Here is a 22474-nt window from a genome sequence, read left to right on the forward strand (position 1 = left end):
TATTGCGTACAAGATAAGGCGCATGTCGATGCTTAATTCGTTATTAGCTCTTTTAATGTTTATTTTATGTATTCTTCTTCTTTATTTTGTCATTAATATTGCTCACATCACTCTTCGAATCTAGATTCCTATCGAGCTCACCTGTCAGCACGGCACAATTAAACTATTTATTCATTAGTAAAGTAACAATAGACCAACACTCCCACGCATTTCTCATTTACTTTTTTTTCTTTTAGAAAAATATGCACAACAAGTTGCATTAATTTTACAATTTTACAAGGAAGTAAATTATTCCAATGCAAATATTTTGCATTTTTTTAAATTCTTTGAATAAATTGTACTTAAGGTTTTCTTTGTTACACAATTTAAGAGCAGTAAATGCATTTTTATGGTATTCTTGCATTTGACCGTAACTAATTGAACTGAAAAAAGTATCTGAATAAATGACGCATTTTGTAGTAGAAACTGATTTTCCAGCTTTTGCCATCATACAATGCGATTTGTGGTAACATTTACAGAAGAGAATATATTAGGTCATATCTAGTAATAAATATTAATTAAACAGAAATTACCGATAATGAAATATTTACCCAAGATCAACAAGGAAAATGATTAAAACTCGTCACATTCCATTGTACTCTATACGGAATTCTTTCTAAGTGGACTATGAATGAAATTAAAATGATCATAAAAAATACACCCATTGCATATAAATTGTATTTTGCATCAAAATTAATATTATTATTATTTCCATACTCCATTAGGAGCTTAAGGAATCTACAGAAATTTTCTACTGATTTCTATTTTGTGCTATTGCTCTCAGCTCGTTAAAGGATTTGCCCATCTTCAGCTGAACTGTCCTTCTCCAGCTCATTGCTTGTCTGCCTCTGCGCCTAGTCCCCTAAGGGTTTTAAGTAAGTGCAGCATGCACGATATCTTCATAAGGCTTACGCAGTATATGTCCAAACCAACCATTCTTATCCAAACCAAGAAGAACTTATTTCGTTGTTTACGTTTGTTTGGTTTGTTTGGTGTTATTCTCCGTAATTCTTCATTTGAAACAGTTCTAGTCCACCATATGCCCAGTATGTTGCGTAGGCATCGATTGATAAATGATTGCAATCTTCTTTCCATTTCGAAGTTAGCAAACCAGTACCGACTATTGGTTACTGATCTATGAATTCTTAAGTGCTTGTTCGTATTTATAACTACAAAAGGACATCCCACTTCAATATGATTAAGTTGCAGAGAGACTACCTAACGGACTTTTAAAAGTTATCCCACAATCTTAACTTATCATTTATATCTTTGATTTCAAGTAGTTACATATATCATTCCTCTGCCTGGTACCACCTACTACTCAACATTCTCGGCTTTATTTGAAAGTCTGTAAGTCGTGTTTATCGTTTTGTATAGCATTTTTTAATTCTATATCAACTACCGTTGAAACAACCCTTGTTTGTTTCACCTAACATATATCCTACTATCTAGTGGTTCAGAATTCTGACAATTCTGAATATATAGTAACTAAGAATTCACATATAGAATTGGCATAGACGCTAAAATTATTCCATTTGTATGAAATTTATGGTTTTAGTATTACAATAATACATGGTTTTATCGACATTGAATACATGGTCGACAGCAAAGAGGTATTTGTTCTTAGACAATGAAATAATGCCACCAGTTAATATATTAAATTCATCAAACGATTTACATAACATTGGATTGTGATTATGTGAATATGTTTGGATTGTGGTCCTTTTTTCACTTTATTTACTATAATTAAATACTTAATTAAAATATTTATTGTTCAATATGCAACATTGTTGACCTACTCAGACACAGCAGAAGAAAGCAATCAGAAAGTTAAACCAATATTAGAAAATCGCTCAAAAGTACAATAAAATTATATTTGTCTTTACCAAATAAGCATTCTCTAAAGTGATTGGGTGGGAATGTTGAACTAATATTTCAAACGATGTTAAAAATCATAATAAACATCGAATTATTTTCCAAGTCAAAGTAATAGGTATTTAGTAGTCTAAGCCACGATTGTGTCCTGCAACACGTAACACAACATACTTTTCAAACACTATTGAAATATATTATTAACTCTATATCTGCATAGTAACAAAAGCTTTCTTGCAAGAAGCTGTACAAATACACAAATGTTTCTTGGAATTTTTAAATAATTTATAACATCACTTACTCAATATTGGTAATGATGCTCTTAATTAGATGCCACACCTTTTTCTGAAAACTCAAATATTTTTGTGGTGCTTTTTACGTCTTCATCATTTTAATTAATTATTCCATAAGCATCGCATTTTAAAAGTAAAAGATATTTTAGTTTTGATGTATTTGACAATATACAAATCGTTCATTACACATAAATGTACTGTGTAAAATACAAAAGATTTTTAAGAAGTTATTTTGAGAACTTTATTTAGTAGACGTATCTATAGTAGTAATATTAATATTATCTAGTATTAACACTATATTCCATAAAATTTCATGTATCAATTATAATTAACAGAATTCAAGCGTCGATGGAAAGATTGCCTGATAACCGTTTTATTGTACTTTAAACAAAGACGAGGATAATGATGATTGTCAGATTTTTATAGTCCCGTTCAAATGAAGCGCTTCCAAAGCAAGAATCATTAACTCATAACTCACAATTAAGCTCATAGTATATAATATAAATATTTAATGGGAACTAAACTTCTTTTTCTATAAGCAAATACATTGTATAATATCATGAAAGTTAAGCTTCCTCGCAGCTTAAACATGCGAGGGACTAACTTTTTCGAAGATCTTAATGACCTGTAAAATATATCTCTAAACAGCATTTTTAATTTTAATAAAAGTTCAAAATGTTTCAAAGCTTTTGAGTAACACAGTATGGGTCATAAGTAGACCCTTAGAATCACTATTTTAATCTAAGCTAACCTATAAGGTAATAAAAAGCTATAATGCAATATTAATCAAAAAAAAAAGCTTATTCGTTTCACTAAAAATGGTCTTTATAAAAATAATGACTAAACTATACATTTTATTATTGTTAAGAAAATTGTTTAGACTGATAATATGTATCAAAATCAATAGATCAAATATATTACGTATACGCCATGTGAGACACACATATATTATATTAAAGATCTAATTGCTATTAAAGAATGAAATATAGTAAAAACGACAAATATGTTAAAACTTTGTGGTATAAAATATAGATTTATATATATACTTATATAGATTTATAATTTATTATTTATGTCAGGAAAAGATTTAGATATAAAAACACTACACATATATACAAGTATTACGATTTGTATTAATAATGTATAACTTCTAATGTTCTAAATTTATATTAAATAATATAAAAACAATAAAATTTTATTATTATCGTAAAGTTTTTAATGTAGTTAAATAGAATACCCGTATTTAATGACAATGTATTTAATCAAAAAATGAATACATTATGTTCTCGTTTAAACTTTAGTGTATATTTAGCTAGATACTTGCACTAAAATGCATGTAAAACTCTACCGATTTCAATGACGTTTTTATAAAATAATTATTTACATTTTATAACTAATGAAATATTATTAGACGAGCGATAAATATTATAAATTATATTTAGACCTAATATTCGAATGTTACGATAGCTGCAGACTTTGTTACGAAGAAGAGGAAACAGTAGAACACATTCTGCACTTCAGAACATAAAATATACTTAGACCTAATATACGATAGTTACGATAGCTACAGACTTTGTTACGAAGAAGAGGAAACAGCAAAACACATTCTGTGTCACTGTGATACTCTCGCCAGACTGAAACTTCGGTACTTATCGACTACGTATCCACTTATAACAGAATTAGCAACACCTCTTCAAAGGACACAATGGCGTTTTTAACTGCTACTCGTTTATGAAACTAAAGTGGATATGTCACTCAAATTCTTAAAATATGTAGTGACGTGATATACATATATATATATATTGAGTTATGTTCTGAACAATATAAGGGTAAATCTTTCAAGAATTACTTTCTTTAAAACTTTCTGCTATAGTTGATTCTTACTAGTTTGAATTAACATAATTATTGTTATTGCTTGTGCCTGTATAATATTTCAACTAGGTATTTATCTTACATATCTTTATCTGTATTTTTTTTTTAAATATTTATTCTTTATAATCTACACAAAACGAAGGCATAGGTGAGTTATATTTTTTCCGGTTTCTAATAATATTCAATTAAATAACATTACTGTTTTAATAAGAACAGTTGTATTACCACTTTTAAACAAAAAATATTTTAAATAACTTTTTTTCCAATTAAAAAGTATAAGAAAAAACAGGTAAACAAATATTTATCACGTATTACCTTATTAAGTTTTTAAGATGTTCAATTACACAATACTAATAAATTAACGTCAAATAGGGGCGCAATAATTCTAAACATTCTATAAGTTAGATAATCTTAATAGGTGGTCTCAATGGAGACAATATAAAAAAATCAATTATAAACAGCGTTTAAAAAAATTTTAAATTATAACAGCGTTTATGAAATTAAAACAGCGTTTCTAAAGAAAATAGTTAAAGTGATTAGTTAAAGTTTTATATGTAAACAAAAAATTATATGAAATATGGATTATGTAGTGTAAATAAAATATTATATATAGAATATATATATATATAATAAAGAAACAAATATATTCATGCGAACTTTTTTATATAACAGTTGAGTGTCAAAACTCATGTGTTAATAATATTAAAATTAATGAGAAATTCAGCCAACCAAGAAAGATATATTGACACGTGATATATTGACACTGATAAATGATACATAAAACATCATACAATATCGTATATTCTGTAATTTAAGCATCTTAAATGAGATATACACAAGTATCTAATTTTAAGAAACAGTAAAGATTTTGAGGAGTATCAATAAAACTATAAACAGTTAACATTAAATATTGATTTAAAAAAAAAGAAAATGAAAACAAAATAGAATTTAATCGTATTGCTATTTTTTGTGTTATTTTCTCCATCTTGAACTTTTTCTATGTTATAAAAATTGAATATAAATTCTTTTTATTAATTTTAGTCTTAATTAAAAGTTACACTATCGTTCTTAATCAACTTTATCTACTCTACTCAAGATTTTCTTTGTTTTCGTTTCACAATAGACATTGTTATTATCCAAAACAAAGTCCTGCAGTTATTATTCTTCACATCTGTCTGCAATTATACATTGGTGAGTCAAATAAGACATAAACAATTTATATTATTTAAGCGTATTTCAGTTTTATGCGTCTATAACGAACCTTAAAAGCGCATTTAAAAACCTTAATTAAATTAATAGATAACTAAACAATTTAAATCGAATGTTTCAAAAATGCACATATTCTCAATAAAACTTACTTCTTAGATTGTAACTCCTGCACTCGCGTTTTGGACTAACCTATAGAAAAGTCAATACGAGTATATATGAGTATGTCTGCGTGTCTAGTCACATTTTAGTCTCTGGCTTGCATGTCAAAAACAGTTATTCGTGACCTATTACAAGAAAAACTACGTAATGCAACTTACGGTCAAGTCAGGCGCTCCTTCAAAACCAATTATTAATATTTGAACTACATTGCTTTCGCAGTGAAAGCAAACCATCTTTCATCCTTAAATAAGGAGTGCTACACTTTTATTATAAAGGTTCTACGGCACCATAAATTATTTACATTAACAATTCAAGGTTGCGTTTTCTTCTTGGTAATGAATTGGTTCTGGGTTATAAGCCAAACAAATCAATTTCTTCTTAAATATTTAAATTGAGTTGTGTATGGAATATAACTAATGCTAGATAAAAAATTGATTAGAAATTATTTAACAATTAACTTTTTATTGCTACCATAGGAAGTTAGTAATTGTTAAATACAAGTTTCAAGATTTCCATGAGATATAATTAAAGTGGTCGTTCTAACTGCTTAGTCATGATGAAACAGAGTCCATATTCCAAAGGTTACTTCTTCACAAAAAAAAAAGTGTATTTACTCTAATGGAAAGTACGACACAGAAATTTTAAATGTGTTTGTCTTTTAAATTAAGAATTTGTTTAAACGAAATTTTGCTGGTTTTTCCTATTTTACAATTATTTTTTGTATGAAATCTTAAAAGTTTCCATCACTTATATATAACTAATAAATAATATATAATATTCTTAATAAGAGGGCAACAGATTTAGATAATACTAAAAGTGATTTTCAATTTACGATTACAAAAATTTAGTATTACGATTTCTTATACAATTTTAAGTTTATAAAAATGTCAATTTTAAAATTATCAATATCGATTCAACCTTTTCGAAAAAGGTTCAAAGACATTTTAAAACTGAATAATGAATATTTAAGAAAAAAATGAATATTAAAATAAAAATTGTTAATAAAATTAAACGAAATGAATTTTTAAAAATATTAAGTTTTATTAAGTTATTTAGCATATATCTTAAAGTAAGCCGTGCGTTACTTTGCGAACGATTTTTGCTTTTCGCATACCTTTTTTACTCTTATCAATTGGCACTAAGGTTTGAATGGAAAGTTTATGAAATTTAATATAGCATACACTAGTGCAAATACTATTATTTAATTTTTGTAACTAAACTGCGGAAAAACATTAAACTGAAATTGATGACAATTACTTCGTGTTTCTAAAATGCAATTTCCACGAATACAAACGCTTTTGTGCCTACTGATGTAGTAAATTATTCAAATTATAGCACTTTTAAAAACTTTACGTATTTCGAAAATAATTGACGAATATAACTGGTGAGTAGATGATGTGTTCATATAATTGAATGCGTACTGCATTGTTTACTTCAAAAAAAAACACCGTGTACTGAGAGATCAGTGCTTAAGTTACTTAAAGTTGGTACAAATGTTTCGATCATTTTTTAAAAATCATCCCAAGAAGATGTGCTAAAACGTTTTATTCACAAAAATAAAACGTAATTTCAAAAATTTTATTGCATTTATCTCAAAAAGAAAAAAACTTACCTAAAAATGAATCAGTTGTATTAGTTTTATTCTCGAACCCATTATAATGAAAGTAATCCAGTTTTGAAATTATAAAAAAAGCTGTTCTGAGAAGGTCTCTGCTGCTTTAGTACGTGGGTAAGTGTGTCTATCTGATACTTGACTACATACATACATACATCAACAGAATATAAATTATTTTAATTTAATGCTTATCAGATGCATTCAGGCATTGGAAATTTTATAATAACTTTTATTTTGTATTTTATATCTTTTTAATAATTTTACATTTATCTCCTCTGTATTATTAATCTTTTCACTGTATTTTCTCACAAAGCTGGTGCAAAAAAAAACAAAAAACTTTCATACTTCATTGAACTGAAAAATTATTTCATATAACTTGTTTAGAGTATACAATTTAAAAACAAAAAATACACAATCTATATATAATTATTTATAATATTTTAACTATAATTATTTACGCACTTATTGAATGCACAGCTAAATAGCTAAATAGCTAAACAGACAGTTTGTCGAGAAAGGCAGACAGACAATATTTTAAGCTGAGTTGTTTGTTGTTATTACGTTTGCCCGCTACGTTGCGAATTTGTTTCGTTACATTCAGTTAGCCTGGCTGAAACCAACGACGAACATATTTAAAATTCAAATTAATAATAATTTTAACCTGTTTTAATTTTTTTGTATATTTAATTAATTTATTTATTTTGCTTTTTTAACAATTCGTTTTTGTTTTTTTTTTTGTGTTTTTAGTGTTAGGTATTGCGGTTTTGTCAAATGAAAAAATTGCATCGAATCGTCTGTAGTAGCAAAGCGGCGGATAATTTATAACTGAACACGATCTGCTCGCGCGATATAACGTTCTGAAAGTCAGTTATCGAATAAACTTCATTTTGTGTTAAGTTAATGCCGCTACTAGCGCGGCTAGTACTTCGGTTAACGTTGCTCCTGCTCTGCTCAACAGTTCTGCTGCTCAACAGTTCTGCTGCTCGCTGTTTTGATGTGTTCTGTATTCTGTATTCTGTCTTTATTCTGCTCTGCTTTGTTGTGTTTACCTCCATTCTTTGGATGAGAAAATGAAATGAAATGAACATAACAAAACAAAAAACGAAAACTACGCGTTGCAACAAAAACAATTACCAATATTAAAAAGCGTCAAAACGACATTTTGTCGATATGTCAGCAGAAGTAGCAAGACTCGAAACAACCTGTCATTACAGACAAACAGATTTGAGCCAGTAATTTTCAGTACAGAGCCGTGTTAGGTTGTTAATTAACAGTAGCAAAACAGTAACAAAACAAACTGTCAATAACATAGCCAATAGAAATATAACATAGCCAAACAATAACATGACAACAGATAAATTAAATAAAAATTTAATTTTTCATTCATTTAACCACATTCGAGTGCTAGTGTACTTCAGTCTAAAGCGTACTACTGTACATTAACAATTTTTTAATGTAGCCATTTTAACAGTAACTTTTAAGGGCATATGTTAATAAAAGACGGCAAACATTTTTGTTTTAGTGTGAGTGTTTTTGACTGTTACTTTAACATACGTTTCTCATTATAATTGAATTTTGCACATTTTAGAAGTAATTTGTTTAATTCAACTTTGTTGAAGAGTTCCATCATTAAATAAATATTAAGTTAATTGTATTTGTCACACGATTTTTGTTGTTTACACTTTTAAAACCTATTGAATTTTTTATTGTGATTTATCTTATACATTTTTTTCATTTAATATTCGCTAATAATGAATAATTTAGCAAACTATTGCACGGTTTAACGAACACTTCCGTCATTTCAACATGTTCGAATCGGTGTTATCTCTGATGTAGGCGACTCATTAAAGTACATTTACATTAACATTAGCAATAGAACTAATAATACTGATTTGTATATACATTCCACATATATAATATTAAGCAGACATGACATAACCTGCGAGAATTATGCAAAATTTTGTATGCAAACTGACTAATCCATGAGAATAAAAGCCATATATATATGTACCTATATACAACGTTTTTCAATTATTTCCTTTCAAGATTGTTTAGAATATTTTTAATAAGTAATGTATTGATCTGATTTAATTATCTATTTTATACTAATAAAGGAATATTGAAATTTATTAAATATTGTCAATTTATATAATGATATGTGATTAATATAATGTTATAAAATGAATTGAATATGATACATGCAATTTTTAAGTATAGCAGAGACAAATTATTTCAATTTGAAAATATTTTCCGTTATTTTGGAATATATGTATATAGTAAACAGAACAACTTTTACGTACTTGGGAAGTGTAATAACAAACAAAAGCGGACGAGAACGTTGCAGCACGAATAAAGAAAGCTCAAGCAGTGTTTGGACAATTGCAGAATATATGGAAATCGCAGAAACTTAACGAAGAACTGAAATAAAAACACGAAAATGGAATTTTATAGGGCATATAATCCAATGACCACATAAACACATTCTACAATAAGCTTTGACATGGAATTCACAAAGCAACAGACGTCCTGATGCACCGGCTTTAACTTGGAGAAGGACAATTGAAAGAGAAATGACAGAAGCACACTACACATGGAACGATATATGCAGAGAAGCAGTTAACAGAGTGCAGTTTAAAAAAAACGTCACAGCCCTATGCCGTACTAACACTAAGAATAAGAAAAGTGCATATATGTATGTATTTAAAAACATATTACACCTATAGGATTAGGATGTAATTTATTCCAATTTAAGTTATAATTGAATCATAGGAAAGATGCAACACTTAATATATGACGTTAATTTAATGGGAACAGGATACAATGCGCAACAAGATTAAAATTTATATTAACAGATTGAATTAGTACATTTATCATTATTGTAAAGTAATTTGTGTACAAATCACATACAAAAACGTTATATTAATTAATTTTTTCTCTAACTAGTGCAATTAAATACAAGAAATTAATAATAACTGTAAAATAAAAGTTATGCTTTAGTTAATTAAACGCATGGCTAATACATCATACTTACATACTTAAACAAAATTTTATCAACATATTCTGTTAATTAATTAGAAAAAATTGCACTACTGTTATGACTCTTGTATATATAATACCAAACCGGCTTACATAGAATAACAAAAAACTTGTTAGTATTAAAATTATTTGTGCTTCTCTAGACATCGCCGAGACATTTAATATATTCAAAGAACTGATTAAAGAAATAACGTAATGAAATTGACGTTATTTTTTTGTACGCTGCTATTGAAGTGCGCAATAGCATCTTTTAGGTTTCAATACTAAAGGATATGATATTCACATGACGTAATAATCTATTGTCTATAGCGCAGATTTGTAAGTTTTATTATAATTTTTATTTATCTAATTTTATGAGTTCAGTGTTTTAATATTGGTAAACTGTAAATATGACAAAATTTTTTGTTTATCTAATTCAGGAAAGTTAAAAATTAGCTAAAACTAACAGCTAATATGTATGCAACTACTTGATACCCAAAAAAAGGTAAATAAGAGCAAGATTAATCACCCGAAGCAGTAGCGAGGTCTGGGTGCAGGCTACACCGATGGGTTTCTTAAATGACTAATAGGAATCCTATCTCGAAGTAATACTTATGTAGTCCAGGAGTAGGACAAGGTCTCTAGAAATGAAAGGGAGTGGTTTTAGTCAGCAATTCTGGCATCACTTTTCGAGGCACCGGATTGTGATCAGTGTGTAGGCATTACAATCCTCCTTAACGCAAAACAAATTTGATTTAGTTGAAACTCTATAGAATACCGTTGAAATTTATTGAAAAATACCATTGGTATGACTACTAATATGAAAATATCATCCAGCGACGCTATTGAGATGTAACTCCAATTTGTCATATAAACATATCACTCTCTTATACATCAAAAGCTAAAAGAAAAATAATTATCGAAAAGCCAAGAACACTGAAGAGATTCATCTATGTGAGTCTGAAATATGTCATATTTTCAAAATGTCAAAAATTTATTTCAATTAATTCATCAAGAAGAAAATTGAGTATAGGATGTAGAATTTATTTGGAAGTTCAGGTAAGTAATGTAAATTTTATTATGCAAATGAGGAATAATTAATATATTGCAAGTCTGAATTTTAGTACTAGGAAATACGAGAATGAAATTGTATGTTGTGGATGACAAAATAATTTTTACAGTTTTGATTCAACGGTCAAAATTAAATTGTATTTTTTCATAAATTTTGTTATTTCGTACCCACTAACGATTTAACTTAGGGTAAATATACCCATTAAGATGATCCGCCGAGCATGAATGCGAATGGGAATGCTGCATTGTATCTATTTTCAACTTTTTTTTTTATTAATTATTACATTATTTTTTTAAACAAATAAAGTTTTATGGATATAATTAATTCAGAAATGCTTAAATGGGAAATGAGCAATAACGAAAATTTTATGTGAATTCTGATTTATTTTAATAAATAATTTGATTTTTCTTTCTTTGTTTAAAATTTATATCAAAACACAATTGATTCTGTGTGTAATTATCTAGAAACTTGTATTGCTAGCTTATCGATACGATTAACTTAAATTTATTTTATAATTAATATTTTAATTAAAAAGAAAAAATATCATTATGTTCATTTAATTAATATAATTTTTTTTATAAAATCAGATGGCATAGAGATTCACATCTTAAAAATGTAAGATAATGCATTTAACCTATCCCAGCACATCGTAGTACACTGTTCCATTTGTTGTTGACCTCACCATAAGCTGAATAGCCTACAGTTATCAGGTTTGTATGAGAGAATTCGAATTTGATACGTTCATGGTCTGTCAGTAGGAACGCCATATCTCTGTGCATTTGATTAGATTTCAAAAGTGAAATTATCATTCATAATGTTAATGAAACATTTTATAGACTTTCACGTTTTAAATCACATGACTTAAGTACTTTGCAATTAAATTTATTTTATTTAATAATCTTTTAATCTTTGCTTTCGTACTCGTGATTGTATTTTTATATTTTATAACACATACTTAACGTTAAAGCAATTAAAAGTTATTTTAAAAATTCTTGAGATAGATCAGTTTATCGAAAATAAATTTAACTGTTTTGTAATTAAAGTTTACTTATTAGAAGCTATACTAATAATATACACCTATATGTGTTTCTTTAAATTTAATTACATAGTATTGTTTATAAACTTTTATAAATTACTCATATTCAATAAGTGTAATTATTTAATGGAAATATCTCTTTTTTAACAATTGTTTAACAATTATTTGATTAAGTTTTATAAATTTATTGAAAGCATGAAAAATAACTCTGTAAAATTCAATATTATTAATAGTATTAGAAGTAGCAATAAATCTTATAGTTGCAATTTTTTTTTAATAATTACTACAGTTTGGAAGAATATTAAATAATCATTCTAAGCTTCGCCAAAGGTTTTAAATGGTTGCCATCCCTAAATTTCCTGTACATACAGTAGCACAATGGGCCAATAGGCGAAAGTGGATCCTCGAGGGATCGGCGGTATAACCTAACTTAACCTAACTTAACATACAGTATTTTTCAGAACGATAATGTTCTGCTAATAATGTTTGGCTTGTGAAAAACCCTGATTTAAAGTACTACACTAAATTTTCCTTTGAAGGAAATTCATGTCCTCATACTAAATTTATTAAAGTCTTGAGTTTGCAAAGTTTGAAAAGTAAGATACATAAAAATGTTCGAGGAATATAAAGATATAAAACATTATTAAGATTTAAACGTACCATCTCAAAACTTCCTCAGTTTCACTTATTACCCGATCATATCTTTTAGTAATTGTACGCAATATACCTAGTTGGCTAGGACTAAGACTACTAAGCACACTAAAAGTCAAGACATGACGGACAAAAAAATTTAATGAATAACTTATGTTACAGTCAGGAAGCAGCAAATTGTTTAGAATTCTAGATGTAAATTAGCATGCGTAAGAGTAACAAATCAAAAGTCTATAAAAGCGATGGTTAAAATAAATGAATTACGATTCAAATTGTTTTCTTGCACATCGTACTCTCTAGATCTAACCTCCAGTGATTGCTGGCTTCTTGCAGACATTAAGAAATTTCTCTATAGAAAAAAATTTGTTTGAAATTTAAAAGTGATTGAAGAAGCTAAGATCTAATTTGAAGGCAAAGACAAATTATTCTACAAAAGACCATCGAAAAGTTAAAACATCCTTAAAATTAATATATTAACTTAAAGGGTAGTATTTTCCTAACAAAATTCAGTTCTAAAATAAGTTGATTTGCATTGTAAGATAGATCATTATATCATTTCTTAAAAGTTCACCGATCTGATATTTGATTTCTTTCAATTCTTCGAAAATAAGTTGATATGCATTGTTAGAGAGATCAGAAACTTGATCTTAATGAATGATGTATTATATGGTTTATATCATTTCTTAAAAGTTCACTGATCTGATATTTGGTTTCTTTAAAATGTAAAATCTATCGAGTATTTCGTTATTAGTATATTAAAGCTTGAGTTAATTCCATGTTAGTTAAATGGAATTTTATTAATTAGTATAATAATTAATTTAATACTAAGTATAAAAAATCAATTAGAATAAATTTAATTACAATTTATAGAAATATTGCTTTTAAAATGACACAAATTGATTTTATAATTATTAATTTTATTCAATAATAAAAGTATTACTAATAATTTAATTAAATATCTATGCATAATGATTTTAATATTATGAAATTAAATTCCATTGCAATATTATGGTTTAAAGATAATTAAAAACTAAATGATCAATAATTTAATAATATTAAATAATTTGTTTTTTATTAAGGTAATTTAATATCAGAATAGAACATGATTTTCATGAAAGAATCATGTATCTAACGAAAGACCTAACGTGCCAATAGATAGCTTTACGTGCTTCAAACTGTTAATAATAACCATAATTTTTAATTAAATATTAAAAATACTTTAGTCTCAGCATAAGATTATTAATAGAATGCAAATGTCTACGAATTTAATATTTATATAAATGCTAATAAACTGATTGATTAATTTGAGTCACAGCAACTAAATAGTAATCAATTTTTTTTTTTCCTTATATAATTTCAAATAATAAATTGATATGAGAAAAATCTTAAGCTTTCTTTTTTCGTTCGATTCTATAAATAAAGTGCTAAATTTTATCTTTTTACATTCGCACATTTTGTGAGAATTGCAATTCATGTATGAAATCCAGGCGAAGCGCTTCTAGTATTCATCGGTACTAGTACCTCTAAAGAGGAGTAACAAAAGCGTGTTAATCAGAAATCATCATGTATTTACAAAAATATCATGTGAAGAAAATTAACAGTTTTGAGATTTATTAAAAATATTTACTTAATTTACTGAAACGCTCCTCTGCCAATGTCATTCTTTTCCGGCGATCGTGTTAAACGCTTCAATTAACAAGCTTTTAAGTTATTAAGCAACAATAAATAGTAAAAATTAATTTGTGTTTATATTAAAGTAAAAATCAATAATAAAAAAAACTTTTTCTCCATTTCATCAAATATAACAAATAATAAATAATATTTTGATAGTTTTCCAAATAAAAAAACTATTCTTCTTACCTGGATTCACATCGTCCTGTAAGTGATGTCGCAACTGATGCAGATGTGCGTAGAAGTGGTGATGGTGCAGCACACATGCCAGGTCCGTACAGTTGAGCATGTTTAAACTTTTTAATTAACTTTTCTCTCCAACTATAATAAAAATCTGAAAATAAAATGATTATAATTAATGTTATTTTAAAATTAATTAATATTAAAAATTAGTTATAATATTAATCAAAACGTATTTCTTTCTAAACCTAAAGATTTCTAAAAATTCTTGGTAAAATTAAGTAAACTAAATTATATAAAATTAATCATGAGTATTAAATTTATGTAACTAACAAATATAAAAAATGCATTATATATACTAGTGTGTTTTTGAAACGTGTAGAATTCCCAATCCTACATTCAAAAGATTATTATATGGTGATCATAAAAAAATGATATCTTAGACTCGGCATTAAGAAATTCCAATATTAATTAACTTCTAAAAATATTTAAATTTGTAACTCTTTAATGGTGCATTTATTATTTCCTTTCAAACTTGTAGTCCTTGTTTACTGGCTATCATAAGTCAATGACGTCAAATATTTTCGCAAAATATGCTCTACCGACGATAAATTACACAATCTTGGAGGACATGCCACAGCTCCATTATTGTCATAAGACGCTTATATTAACAAAACAATTAATAACATCTTAACTTAAAGATTTTAGATGAAACTAAAAGCCTTCCACCAGAAAATGTTCTTTTACTGATTCTATTTTCTACTTCCCATACATGGAACTTAAAATCATTCTTCCCTTGTTTAATTTTTAATATTTAAACAAGAACAACTTATTAATGTCCTCTATTTATAAACAGCATCAAATAGAGCATTATTTATAATGTATTAACAGCGGCTTAGGGTCTTCTTTACTTTAAAGATATAATTTTGTTTTTATTGACATAGACACTGAGACAGAAGAAAACCTTATAGCCTTATGATATGCCACTTAGTAAACCTTCCTTTTTCACTGAACATTTATTTTAAAAAATAAATAATAATTATAAAATAATTTATGATTATTGCTTGACAGAAGTCTTTGCATGGCGGCTTAGAATGCATTCCTAAAGGTGATGATCGTTAACAGTTTATTGAAGAAACTGCTTACTGAGCAAAGACTGTTTATATCCTTATACAAATAATCTTAACCAATATTCCACCACTGAATCTCTAATCTTTTGTTAATAAACTTCTATCAAATTATGCACGATAAGCTTAAAAGAAGTTTAAAGAGATTAACTGAAATTATTTATTCAATAATTAATCAAGGTAAAGATTTAGATATTGATTACACATAAATCATTCATGTTTTAAATATTTATTCTATATGAAAAATACTATGTATACTATATACACTATGTATATATTTGTATTTATTCTAAATATACAAAGTACTTTTATACTTATTTCATATAGGTTTTAAAAATCAAAAAGTTATATCATTTCTTTAATGGAGTAAATGGCCCTCAGCTGGAACTTAATAAAAATATTTTAAGAATGTAAAAATACGCAGATTAATTATAATTATATTAAAATACATATCAAAGCAATTTAGATTTTAGATACTGTGAGTTAAAAATTTCGCCTTATAAAAGTTTATAAAGAAGTAATGTTTAAGCGTACAATTTTGAAAAAATTTTCCTTTGGTTTGAAGGGTAACACTGCTCAACCATACATCCACACCATTAGATTTCAATGCTATCCATTATTTACGAATAATGAAATACAAGAAATAATTGCACCACGACTACTGATGATGGGTGTACGGCAATACTGGAGACAGCTGTTTGATCAGCCATAAATTCATATAATTAAAATAATATAAAAAAATTTTTTGTTGTTGTAGTTCACTACTTTTCGAAAGCTCTCTATGTCATCTAATTTACAAAAGATCAATAGTTTGTCTCACTCATTATGCTCTGAACAATCATTGTTTATCAAATAGCATATCTTTCTACCATTGCATAGAGAGTATACCTGAACTATATATTAAAAAGTTAGAACACTATTTATCCATATTACTCTCTATATCATCTAATTTACAAAAGATCAATAGTTTGTCTCACTCATTATGCTCTAAGCAATCATTGTTAATCAAATAGCATATCTTTCTACCATTGCATGAAAAGCATACCTGAACTATTTATTAAAAAGTTAGAACCCTATTTATCCATTTTACTCGTATAAATTGATATATATATATCTAATAAAGTGTCTTATCAACTGCGTTACAAACAACTTAACAAACTTATTTTTATTTATCTTGCAGTATGTGTGAAGAGGATAAAAATTATTGATTGATAAATGATAGCATAAATATTTATTAGCATCATTCGATGGTTGAATATAGATATAATTTTCATTTCAAGGCAGCACAGCTAAATTCAAGGCGCTAACTTTTAAACCCAATACATAAATTATCTCAAGCAAATATGAAGTTGAATTTAGTTATTTTCTAACTAGAACAAAATAAATTTCTTATTTATTTTTAATAGTAATTCATTAAATTTTTTAATTACAGTCCCCATTATATTAAATATTTAGAATATTTTGAAATGAGCTTTGGTAATTTATTAACTGTTTAATCATATAAATGCCTTATAATTATAGTGTATATATATTAATTTTTATTTTTCACATATTAATTAATTATTTCATCTTTTATTAAAGTGCGTGTCTAAGTTGAGAACTAAACATTAATTAATATAAATTAAAAATAAAGTTTTGAGGTTAAACATAGGTTAAGTTTTAAAGTCATTTATGATTATGTTTTCTTGTTTGTTTAATATAATTAAGATTTCTGACATCTGATTTCAGTCATATAACAATATGAGTTATTAATAAATGTAAATCTTTTCTATGGAGAAAATAACTAATTAATAATTACAATTGCAAATTAATTTATAATTTTATAAATCTGATTGTTAGGTATTGCAAGCGCTTGAAAAAATAATTTTAATTGAATCTAAATTATAATTATGATTTTCTCAAACGTATAGTAATTATAAAATAAATCGGATGTTTGAACAACATTATAAATTCTGTATATGTCTAGAACAATTTGCATATCACGTCAATTTTTTATTCATATAAAAACAATTATTTAATGAACCTCAAAGAATTTAAATTATCTTATTAAGCCATATCCAGTCGTTTGACAGCAGGTACAAATCCATATAAAATTTCATATAATGTGGAAAAACATATAAGAGTTCATTGAGAAGAAATTAAATAATTCTTATTTACATCATAAAAATTTTATGGACAAAAGTTAAAGGCAAAAACTCGGTTTAAAAATATTAATCTTCGGTCTTTACAGTCACATTAAAAGGGCAAAAATCAATAGAACTGCCTTATGTGCTGTTAACTGCTAATAGCTGATGGCGAATGGCGAATGGCGAATGACTGACGACAACCGGTGATCGTCCGTTGGTTGATCGCAAAAGATCTCAAAAACTAACTGCAGAAGGCAAGGCTACAAGTACTTAGCCTCTTCACTGTTTGGTGCTTCAATGAGCTGCAAAATAATTTTAAAACAAATATTATGAAAAAGCTTATCGCTGCCATAAGTTGATTATATTAACATATCAAGTCTTGTATTTAGCAAATGGAAAAAACCATTTAAATGTTGTTATTTGAAGTAATTGAAAGGAAAAATTACAATTCGAATAATCAGTAGAAAATATTTATAGATTGATCTATTTATACCGACGTTTGTTATTGATTTCTACAAATTAATGCAAACACAATCGCCTTAATTGATGTTAAAACTGTAATTTTGCTTAATTAATGTCCGCTATAAAGTTTAGATGCAATATAATTAAATTGAATTAAAATTATTGACATAAAATATTTTGCCACATATTAATTAAAGTTTAATTACTGTAACAAAATCGATTATTGTATGCATTGTGTATAAATTACGAGTTATGTGCCTAACATGAGGAATGAAGTCTATAAATCACTAATAATTTACATTATACTCGTATCAAAATAAAGTCACAAAGTGATTACAATTGCATCTGAGATAAATTCGATTCACTTGCGTTTTGCGTTTTTCGTCGATATTCGAATAAATATCGATTACAATTACACAATAAATACAATTCAATTCAATTGATTTAATGCAAATCATTATTGCTCAACTATTTTCTTTTACTTTCTTGCCATTTTCAATAGAGTTTCCAATATTGGAGATTGCGGTGAGGTAATACGAATGCATAACAACTATAAATTTTAAAATCAATTGTATTATCGCCGCTCTTTCTATGCTGTAATGGCTTTCTCCGAGTTGTCGCGTTACTGGCGCAGTAGTCAAGATACTTCGATGTCTCAATGCTCATCGAATTTATAAACAATTTTCGATTGAATTGTTTCCTATAATATTTACTTATTTATCAAGTCAATAATAATTATTTGTACCTTTGTAACTCTGTAACTTTCTTTTGTAGGTACTCGCCGATCGTAAAGCGGCATGCGATACTTTTTTTGCAGCTAAAATTACGTTCAGTTTGCGTAGGTAAATTGCATTGTGAAAGATCGCTTAAACAGACATTCATCAACCTACAATATAGGTATATGTATCTACCTATCTACGTATGTGTATTGTTTATCTATGGAATCATATACAAATTTTAAAACGCATGGCAATGAGCCATATTGATTACGTAAGTTTACACACGCGACATGCTCAATTTTAGTAAATAATTGACTTTTAAGTAAAATATAAGCAAATATAAATATATATAAAAAAAAATTATATTAAAGGAATTGTTAATGTTTATAGGTATATTTTATTTCAACATTTATCTAACTTCGAAACACACTGCGCATTTTAACTTTTATAAAAAAAAAATTAATTAAATCGATCTCCTTCTCATCGTAGATATTCCAGATATATTATATGAGGAGTTCCTTCAGAACTAAGAAAAATACTAACTTTACTTATTAAGAAATTTTTTAAAAAGAAATACTTATTCTTCTAACAATAATTTTTCAAAAAAGATAATATGAAAACAATGTTGAGATCAATTTTGAGATAATTGTATTATCCGTCATTCAATAAGTTCATCTACCAAAATTTTTTAAATATCAATCGTAATGTAGCAAATATAAATTCCTTTAACTCCTAGGAGGAGCATTGGACCACAGTTATGTGACAAAAGAATAGGTTAATCTAAATTCCGAAATTTAGTTAAGCACTCTTTTTTAGTAAAACAAAATGTTGTGCAAAATCTCTAATTTCAAAGAAAAAATTTAATGACTGCTCTATCAAAATTAATAGAACTTAATTAATAGATCAACACAGAGACTAATTTAAACATCTAATTAAAAAAATATGTAATTTATTATGTGGAGCTAAGAAATCCAAAATATTTAACTGAGATATGAGATCCAACCTTGTATATGCCACTGCCATAAAGACCCCGATTCAATAGTTGCTCAAATAAAAATCAAAAAAGTAAATGAAATGATTTCAAAATAAAATTAAGGTACATCTTGAAGTTAACAGAACTAATTATAAACACTAGTTTGTATGAATATTAAATAGTGCAGAAGAAGTATTTGGCGTGAGTACTGTGTTTGCTCAAAGTGAACTAAAAACATCACTTTCATGATTACCAGCAATATTTAAAGTTCTTACGGTACAAAACAAAAATAAATTTTTTTCGTTATATGTCAATGGATTAAACATAGATCCATCACTCCACTTTAGAGTCAAATTGGACTCTAAAAGCAGCCCACACCTACTAAATGTTCTCAAGCAACACCTGATAAGATTTTAGCCTATGAAATTTGGAATATGGACAGAACTTGTTTGTAGAACATTTTGAGAAATGAAGAATAATAAATTGAAAATTCTCTATTATCTTATGACTTGTACACGTTTAAAAGAAGAAAAAAATTTGAACATACATTGTATTCTCTGGATCTAACTAGCTTTAACCTAACCTAAAAACAATACTCCACAGAGAGGGAGTTTATTTTTTTCAGATAAAAAAACTAGTAAACAAATGAAAACGTAATATAATTGCATTATATTTGTTTTCATAATTATAATTATATTTATTTAATACATATAATATTTATGAGACTATATTATAAATATAATTACATTATATCTTTCTTATTATATATTGATTAAAAAGATGCTACTGTATTGTAGTTGTGAAGTAATCCCAAACAGCTTAAAAGTTAGAAGTATACAATGTAATAAAAAATCTATGAAAAACTTCTTCAACTGTCCTACAATAATAAAAATATAATAATAACAAACATATTAATACAATACAATTCCCATTGAACATTTTTAATTATTTGTACTAATGATAAAAAAGGACGTCTAATAGACTATATAGATCGAAATGGTATGTGTTCTAAAAATTATAGTTAATAATATAGTTAATAAAATACAGCTATTTATTAAAATAATATTTTTTTTTAATAATTTTTCATTAAAATCAAATAAATAATTAGGATAATTTAAGATAATTGAAATTGGTCAAAGTAGTTGTGATAATCTTTCCGCTGATATTCACCTAGCTCAATTTCCCATCGATCTACCTAATAATATGAGATACAAATAATATAATATGCAATACGAAATCATCTGCATTTATCCTGTTATCTCGCTCTATAATCGTGGTTATAACACGATTATAGAGGAAGGAAAGAGAACATCCTTCCTTCCTCCCCTCACTTATTTATAAATTTAGGTTAGATATATTTGTTGTCTATAATTACTTAGCCTTCTGTATTCACGGGTTAATAGCTGGAATTTGTCCAGTTATTAATATTCCAAAATCTTGAAAAATATTTCTATAGTCTCTGTCAATTTTTCTAATTCCATTTTTTTTATTTTTGTTTCTAGCATTTCATGGATAGATTTCCAATAGGTAAATACTATAAAACGAACTAAATGTTCAATTATAGAAAATAATAAAAAATATATTTATTTATTAATTAACTCAAAGAGAAACTCAATAAATAATAATATATTTAATTGATTTTGTCCTCTTAATTTAAGAATAAAATTTTGAAGAGCTTTTTAAATCCGGAATTTGTTAACAAGGAAGCTTTTAATAACAATTATAAAACATGATAAAATCATATAATAAAGAAAACCATAATCAAGTAATAAAAATTTAATTATAAGAATATTATTTAAGAGTTATATATACTTTTTAAAATAAAATTAAATAACTTTTTAATTACATAAATTATAATGTATGCAATAAATTTTTTTACTACAAAATCTTACCGTAGAATCGTTTTATTTTTGTTTTTATAATTAATTACATTCAATTTGTATTTAATTTATAATAATCATTAAAATATAATTGAAGAAGTAAAAGAAAATGTCATATATTTTAAGTGATGAACTTTCAATACATCGAGAATTAAAGTAAGGGAGTATCTGTTATATTTTAATATCAGATTAGACATTGAAGCGAGTGGACATATTTTCATATATATGTAATTAGATTCTAACAAATTAGTACTGTTGTTATTAATTATTTACGAAAATATATATTTAATAGGGAAATAAATATAGAAAAAAGTAATACAATAAAACAGATTTCAAAAAATTTTTGTATTTACTAGATTTACCTTATTGTTATAATATGTTTTTACTGCTAAGTTACACTTACTAAGAAAATTTCGTTAACTATACATAGAACTTCCTTGCTTTTTAACTTATAGTACTTTCATACTGTCTCATTTAGGCTGATTTGCTCATTATAGCCACTA

The 22474-nt window shown here is 26.5% G+C and overlaps 1 protein-coding gene across 1 annotated transcript in view; it reads right to left on the minus strand.

Moving 5' to 3' along the window:
- LOC119685563 (probable serine/threonine-protein kinase DDB_G0282963) overlaps positions 1-22474 on the minus strand; it is a 116860-nt gene that overhangs the window by 87730 nt on the left and 6656 nt on the right. Inside the window, exon 2 of the mRNA XM_038099881.1 lies at positions 14694-14838. Within this exon, the coding sequence (XP_037955809.1) occupies positions 14694-14793 (100 nt within the window). The 5' untranslated portion in view covers positions 14794-14838. The remainder of the gene's footprint in view (positions 1-14693; positions 14839-22474) is intronic.

Source organism: Teleopsis dalmanni, chromosome 2 (assembly GCF_002237135.1).
Source record: "Teleopsis dalmanni isolate 2A chromosome 2, ASM223713v2, whole genome shotgun sequence".
NCBI classification, from domain to species: domain Eukaryota; kingdom Metazoa; phylum Arthropoda; class Insecta; order Diptera; family Diopsidae; genus Teleopsis; species Teleopsis dalmanni.